Below are 8240 nucleotides of genomic sequence, written 5' to 3'. Positions count from 1 at the left end.
GGCAAATTGGTCCTAACACTTTGCCCAAACTCAAGCAAGAAAATGTCAATGAAAAGAAGCGAAATTGTTGTTCCTTAAAAATCTTGTGTTAACATTAAAAACATGTATTAAAAATGACATATAGCAGGCAAGCAAGGGACATTCTTGTAATTGCATTGCTTAGGAGGGATTAGGGAAGAGAACCCAGGAGTTAATCTCTCAGTTAAGATCCTAATCAAACAAGGCAAACAAAACAAAACAAACAAACAAACAAAACCAAGAACAACAACAACAAAAAAACCCCACCACACCTGGCATAATCTACAGAATTTTAGCTTTTATTTTGAACTGCATTGGTATTGATGTACTATTCTTCTAAGGACAACTTCATGATTTCATAATAGTATTATGTCCTGGATTTTCCGGGTCACTTCAGGTTTTGAATGTCCTGTTCCATGTCAAATGACTTTAGTTTGTAAAATGTGGTCACTGAATCTATAGAGTAACTGAAGTACTAATGGCCTTTAGCAGTGTGCAGCAATTCCATTTGTGAACCATGAATGTCAAGTTAAATCACATAAAAACAAAGTTCATTTGAGAGTCTAATAAAAGGCCCTTAACAACACAAGATCATTTTAAAACTTTATGATTTTAAAACACAATTTCACATATGCAGCTATAAATTCATAGATGGCTAAACATCCTTGCCACATTAAAAAATATGAAAATATACTCGAGGTATTGTGCTGACAAGATTCAAAATAAAACATAATCCAAATGTATGTTTGTGTTAATAGAGTAGGACTTTGTTTCCGGTTAATTCATATCCTTGGTAAGTCAGACCTGAGGAGATTCGTTGCCATTTGCGATGCTATAGAAGGATGGATAATTATCTGAGGAAACTAAGTTTTACTTTCATGAATTTGACTCATAATGCCTTGCAGAACAGCAACACTTAGAACATTTGGAAAAATTTCCCTCTGCGTTAACTACTATCCTTTGTAAGAAGGTTTGTTCTAGCTCTCTGTCTTTTTTTTTTTTTTAAGTTAAAATTCGTGCCTTTAGGAGGGGAGAAAGATTGAAAGTTGATTATGTTCAGAATGGTCTTTACGATTCCTAAAATGATCGGTGGTTTCCCCCAAGTCTACCAGTAGTGATCCCTCTCCCTCCCACGTTTCCCGCCGGTTGGGATGTGAACAGCCTGGGGATGCTGATGGAAACCCAGTGGGAGAGGGAGACAGGACTTTACCAGCGACACTTCGGCCCTGTTGCTATGAGTGATTCATTCGCATTTGGCACATTTGTGCCAAGGAAGCCGCCTCCTGCCGCTTCCTTCTCTGAACTCTTCTCCGACTGACTCCGGCGCCTTGGCCTTTAAGGAGAAGCGACAGGAACGGGAGCAGGTGGGCCCGGAGCAGCTCGCCCAGTCCGCCTCCCCCAGCTCCTTCCCTAATTTAGCAGTACTTCCGGCCGCGTGACATCATCCCCCGCACAAGGTGACGTGAGCGGAGGGTGACGTATGTGCGGAGAGGAGCGCGCTGACGTTGCTATTTAAAGGTCCTCCTGCGGGGAGGATGGAGACACAGCACGAGCACCTGGCGTGTGGAGCGGACGAGGCCGTAGCGTCCCAGAGCCAGCGCCGGAGCCGAGCGCGTAGCCCGCTCGCTGCCGGCCGCTAGGGGAGGGGAAGGAAAAAGGGACGGACCGACGGACCGGTCGGCTAATCCCCTCCGGGGTTGTTCCTCACCGCCGGGGTCCGAGCTCCGGCCCCGCCTCCGCCGTGCCCCACCTCCTCCGCGGGCCTGCGGCGGCGGCGTCGCTCCGCCCCTCGAGCCGGGAGGGCTGCGCTCTCCGCCCCGCCCCGCCCCGCCCCGCCCCCTCTCCCGCTCCGCTGCCGTGCTCGCCTCCCGCCGGCGGCGCGGACCGGGAAGCGGCGCCCTCGGCTGCGCTCGGTTCGTAGCCCGCTCTGTGGAGTCGGAGGCAGCGACGGGCGCCAGGCCGCCCGGACCGGCGGAGGCGGCCGCTGAGGGCAGTGTAAGGAGGCAGCGGCAGCCCCGGGAATGTGAGGAAGCGCGGAGCGGGAGAGACGAGCCGGGGCGGGGGCACGAGCCGCGGCTGCCGTGCCTCGGACGAGCCGCGAGCCTCTCGCCTCAGCGCGCGGCCGCCAGAAGCCTGGGGGCTGGGTGCCGGGGACGGCGCGGGGCTGGGTTCTCTGATTCATTCATTCTCCGCCGTCGGGAGCCCGAGGCCGCGGGTGCTGCGAGGAGAGGCGGGAAGAGGGGGCGGCCGCGAGCGGGGCTCCATTGTGCTCGGCGGGGGCCGGGAAGCCGAGAGAGGTGGGCTCGGGCCCCCTGCGCTGCTCCCCGGCGGCTGCGCCCCCAGCTAGCCGCCCGCCTGGAAATGGCTCCGCTGATGCTCCTCGTGAGAACCGATCGATCCTTCCCAGCCTTCTCTGCCTGCTCTCCACCTCCTCTCTGCTCCGAGTCTTAGGAGGACGAACACTCAAAGGACAGATTCCAATGTGGTGTGCCGTGCACATCGCGAACGGCTGGGGTTTGCACTTCGAGATTTCTTCTATATAATTTTTTTTTTTAATGTAAGCGAGGCAGGAGCATTGCTGCCTGTAGGATTTTTATTCAAGTGCACGTCGCGTTGGGTTGCACGCTCCACCCCCAGGGACCTGGTGTGGTGAAATTTGAACCCACCGCCTTAGCCCAAAGGCTGAGTATCCTGGCTGCCTGAGTGTCGTGGAAGACGTGAGCGAAATGACCAGCGAACTCATTTTTTATCAGACTCGCTGAAGCTGGCTTTTGCGTTTTTCTACGCGTACACTAATTTTGTGGGATAGTTACGTGCTATATTCTCCGCGCAACCTTTTCAAATTCCAAATGTTTGAACATTTTGGTGTCAGCGCGAGTGAAATCATTTTACCGACAAGAACTAACTGAATTGTCTGCCTCGTTGAGTTGCCTCCGGAAAAGACCTCGGGGGTGGAAAAGCAACTGCAAAATAACAGACGGAGAAAATTCTTTGAAAGTTATTTCTGTAGCATAAGAGCAGAAACTTCAGAGCAAGTTTTCATTGGGCAAAATGGGGTAAGGATTTTGTGCTTATCACAGCTTTAAATCTGCTTATGTGTGTGTGCAGTTGATCGGTGGTGGGGACCATATTTTTAAATTCGAACCCTTGCAAAACGGGTACTACTTTAAAATAGAGATTATATATTTGTATTATTGTAGAATGGCACCAGAGGTCCTAATTAGAATGTGTAATGTTTGTAACTCAGTTACAGTTTTATTAATGATAGATGGACAGACAAGACAGTGCACTAGTCTACCTTCTACCTCTTAATTGATCAAACTGCTGTGTAAGTTAGTGAAATTTTGTCATCTATGCTTTGTTTGTTGGTGTTGTTCAAAGAACTGCATTCTTCCAGTACTTTGTAGAAGTAATCAGCTGTACAAAGGGAGAATTGTAATGAGTACTTAGACTCCAGTCCTTGAAACTGATCCTTTGTAAGTTGGTGCCCTGGGAGTGCCCTCTGTTTTATCCTTGAACATCTGAAACCAAATATTCAGCTTGGTTTACTGGGCATTAAACGAAAATCTCAGTCTGTTTCGGTCTCCACGGTGTGGGTGCTGGAGAGACAGAGCTGCTGGTTGAAGGAAGGTGTTCACTTTCTGTTAGCCTCAGACCTTTAGCTTGTGCCAGCAGTGTCAGATTTTCATCTTCAGCATAGCCAAAAGCCAGCCTAGAGTACATTTCCCAAACTTTTCACTCTAAACACTGAAGCTTAATAAAATGCTAGGAGTTAAGCTGGAAGCCTGTGTTGTGGAGTAGTGATCTTCATTTCTTTAGTGAATTGTCAGTCCTGTCTCTGCATTCCTTCTGTGGTCCAACTAACACCGATAAATAAGTCGTTGAGGAACAAGGTTTGGAATGATGGATTTGAAATTAATTGTGATAGCTTAAGAAAACACACTTTATAAAGTTCTTGAATAGTTGCTTTTTATCCTGGCAATTAAAATTTGAAGTTTATTAGCTTACACAACTTTGAAAATGTAGACACGTATCATAGCAGTCCTTCCTCAGAAATTAATTATGAGTTGATAATTATTTCTAATACTTAAATAACAAGTGCTAAGAATGTAATTAAAATACCTTATTCTATTTCTGGTTCTGCTATTAGTAGCATAGTGACCTTCAGCAAATTATTTAACCTTTATGGGCAGTATCCTTGCCGGTAAAATAAGGAGCATAAGAGTTTTTCAACCTGTAAAAATGATTTTTTTGCTTTCTTCCCTCATTTAATGGCCAACAGTTGACTTTTTTCTTCTGATCTGTTTAAGCACGTAAGTTAGGAAATGAAGGTGTTAGAAAATGTTCTGGTCAGTTGCATCATTTTTTAAATGAGAAAATACTAAAAAAAAAAAATGAATATTGGAAACATTTGAAGTATGACTTCCCTTGATATGCAGCTCCACAGTTTAAAATGTGCTTTTGAAGCCACGTTGGAGTGTCACCTACACACAAAATCGAGTGGCAGTTTTTCACCAAGAATGCTGCATTCTTCAGACTGGAGTAGCATCATCAGAGAAGAGAGTCAGTTTTCTGCATCTTACATTACATGAATACTCATTGTTTTACCAAGTGAAGAGTGAGATTAATTTAATACTAAACGAGACTACTATTTGAAATATGAAATTAAGCTACCTACATGAAATACATTTAGATTCTCAGTATAATGTGTTTATAAATGAGTCACTTGCATTTTTGTTAAAATATATATTTTAGGGCTGGAAAGATGGCTCAGGGATTAAGAGCACTTATTCAGGAGGATTTTGGGTTGATCCCAGCACCCACGTGGTAATCCCAGTTCCCAGGGATCTGATACCCTCTGCTGACTGCCGCAGGCACCAAGCTTGCAAGTGGTGCACATACATACATACACACATGCAGGCAAAACACTAATACACATAGATTAAGATTCAAAGAATGAACAAAATAAAAATTAAAAATGACATGTAAAATAAGGCTGTAATAGACTTCTGCCTGGTGAGTGATATAATTTGAATTTGCCCCTCCAAACCTCAGGTGCCAAAACTCCATGGCCAATTGATGATAGCTGAGTATTAAGAGGTCTAGAAAGAAGGAATGAAGACACAACTGGGCAGTGAAGAGCACTCGCTCTTAGTTTACTCACATCTGTACTTGGGAAGGTGACACTTTCTTACTGAGGGTGACTTGGTTTATCTGCATTGGTGAAAGAGGAAGGGTAGGTGGGAAATGGAAGGAAATGTCATACAGCAAAGGCATTTACAGACATTTCCACCCTTTGTACGTGAATAAGCACAGCCATCTGGGCCTCTGTGAAACCTAAGTTAATATTATGTGACCTTTAAAGTTTTCCCAGGCAGTCCTTAAATTACCTTTCTTGGATGAATGTCCAAAATTTCACGTGGATAAGGAAGTTTATATATTACAGATGGGCTATAATAGGATTTATATTTACCTTAATTATAGGTATAATTAGGGAGTAAAGAAATTAGTTTTTAAACCAAAATAAATGATTAGGTAGAAAAAAATGAGTCCTGTAATTCTAGTTTATAAACTCTGTGGAAAAGGAAAAGAACAGCTGAAACCAGCAGTTGGCAGAGTCTGTCAAAGCTGCATGCATCGTTTTGTAATTGGAGTGAGGTCAACTGAAGTATGGGTGTGTAAAAAGTGTACCATACAAATAAAGATAGTTGAATATGTAAAATGCACCCCACAAGAAGCCTCCGTGTCTTCCTGAGGCGAGCCTGTTAGGCACATCCCCAGTAATATATCATAATGTAGCAGTGAGTCTGGAGCTCTGTCAGACACTTGGGAGGCAGCAGAGACCGAATCACTTCAGCCAGTTGGTTTGTGCTACTCTTTGTTTTCACTTAGCTTAGTAATGCCTGTCTCTATTAGGAGACAGTTATGTATAAAATGCAAGCTTTCCCTACAAAAGGATGTTGAGATTTTTGTTTGGTTTTCTGGTATCTACCTGTCTTTGCTAACTTTGAGTCCTTCCTCTTGCCTTGAAGCATGGAAATAGGTGCTACTACATTATTTCCTGGAGTCTCATTTTGCTTAAGGCAGGGATGGTGGCAAAAATGTGGAAATGTTGATCCACCGTCATAATAGGAGTGCACTTTGTAAAGGCAGCCTAACAACTTAAGTGCAAGTCCTTCTTAATTTTACCAAACTTTCAGCACTGGATATGTATCGTAGACTCAGCTGAGTGTTATTCAACACTCAGTAAAATGAGCTTCTTCCCTGAAGGGATCATGGTTAAAGTAAGGTGTAAAATGTTGGAAGCAGTAAAAGTGGGCATTTGTGAGGCCCACAGTTTATTTATATGAGGGAACATTTACTGCTATATAAAGGATAAAAAGACTTTGGAGCAGGTGATATTAAATACTAAAAGGTGAGTACAGGTAGGCCTTGTGGGCAAATTGGAGGGCATTTAGGTAGAACAGTGATTGACAGTACCACTGCATAAAAGCCTTGCTTGTGTGGATTCCTTTGAAATAGAGGAGTGAGTCCCCAGATCTTTGTCCAGGGCCAGGCTAGAGCTTTGTAGGGCAATGAAAGGCTGGGTTACATTCTAGACTGGTGTTTAAACTTAAGAGACATGCCAGCCTTGTATGGCATACCCTATATACCTAGTCCTTGGAAAAGTGAGGCAGGAGGATCTGGAGTTTGAGACCAGCCTAGGCTATAGAAAAAGCCTGATTGTGTGTGTGTGTGTGTGTGTGAGTGTGTGTGTGTCTGTGTCTAAGTGTGTGTGTGTCTATGTGTGTTTTGTTTGTTTTTAAAGTCAGACAATTAATAAAAATATGATCCATTGGCAGCATACATTTTTATGCTGTGACCTAGTATCTATATTTAAATATAAAATGACATAAAATAATATTCTTACTTTATGTGATGCAGTTTCTACTTAATTATATTTTGTTTCATTTTCAAGAAGAAATGGTAGTGAAGTCCCATTAATTGAATTTAACAAACTTGTGGTATCAACTGGCAATTTAGAAAAACATTGTTCTTGGTGGTATGGGAGGAACCAATCAATATGGGACCATAAGCAGGCAAAGCACTAAGAAGAAGGCTCAGAGAAGCAGTGAGGAAAGTCTAAGCTACTTCAGATTTGTATCCTGTAGAAACAAGCTCAAACAGTGACTCTGGCTGGGCAATAGAAATGGAAGTGACAGGCCCTGGGATGTCCCAGTGTGCAGAGGGAGGGACAGAGAAATGTGTAGCTGGATGTTAGAACTAGGAGCTTCCAAGGACAGTTAGAAATGTGGAATTGCATGGTATGCTCAAATAAGAGAACTTATCACTTAGGGGAATTGTGAAACACTGAGTCTAGGGGCAGCCGGGAAACTGTCCTTACACTAAGTTGCCCACAGTCAAGATAAAAGACATTTACGTTTCAAAAGATCAAATCTCTGTTCTTTGGTTGAGCTTTCTTTCTGTCTTGGATGTTGTTAACTGAAAAGAAGAACAGGAAAATGTATCTCAAATATTTAGCATTATCTGGTATCTTCCATTCCTGTTTTAAGGCTTAAATAACTGTTTTAAGTAGCTCTAGTATGTTTAGTTAGAACACATCTAGTTAAATGTAATGTGCAGGCTTGTGTCTGTGTTGCATGTGTTACTAAGTGGAGACAATGCAGTTTGCAAGATACATTGCCTTTGTAAAAGAAGTAAGGTTTTCCTGGAGATCAGAAACTTTTATTTCTTTTAACTGAGTAATTTTGAAGTATTATAAGAATTCGAGTTAATTACAGAAAAAATTGTGTGTAACAAGGAACTTTTAGGTAGCTTGAAGTCCATGTATGAGAACTAGAAAAAAATTTCAGATCTTTTTTTTTTTACTTAAGACACAGGGTCTTGCTCAGTACCTCAGATTGGCCGCCAGTTTTGATCTGCCTGCTTCAGCTTCCAGACTAGTGGCATTCCAGATGTGTAACACCACTCTTCATACAACTCTAACCCTTTCTCAGTAGGAGTATAGGTAAAATTTCAGCGACAAAACCCCAGTCACAGTACATAAATAAAATTGTGTATCTAAACTCTTTCTTTTAGGCTTAAAAAAAAATAAAAATCACAGTCCCTCTTTTCTTTGTCCAGACCCCTTCCGCCTTGCCTTCCTCTTGCCCAGTCCCTTCCACTTCCCCACCCCCACCCACCCTGCTTTTGAAAGGCTTAGCTTGACCAGGAACTTGGGA

The 8240-nt window shown here is 43.4% G+C and overlaps 1 protein-coding gene across 3 annotated transcripts in view; it reads left to right on the top strand.

Annotated features, from left to right (window-relative positions):
• The first annotated feature begins 1872 nt into the window (after positions 1-1872).
• Homer1 (homer scaffold protein 1) overlaps positions 1873-8240 on the top strand; it is a 101780-nt gene continuing 95412 nt past the window's right edge. For 2 of the 3 annotated variants that reach the window (XR_007973707.1, XM_052159727.1), the window contains exon 1: positions 1875-3074. Coding sequence is in view for 2 of the 3 variants with exons in the window: in XM_052159727.1 (XP_052015687.1) it covers positions 3070-3074 (5 nt within the window). In the remaining variant the exon portion in view is untranslated. Of the gene's footprint in view, positions 3075-8240 lie in introns of all 3 variants that reach the window. The other variant, XM_052159728.1, reaches the window with a different exon arrangement.

This window comes from Apodemus sylvaticus, chromosome 16 (assembly GCF_947179515.1).
Source record: "Apodemus sylvaticus chromosome 16, mApoSyl1.1, whole genome shotgun sequence".
NCBI lineage: Eukaryota > Metazoa > Chordata > Mammalia > Rodentia > Muridae > Apodemus > Apodemus sylvaticus.
Note: the sequence above shows the minus strand (reverse complement) of the source record. Positions and strands in the feature narration are given on the sequence as shown.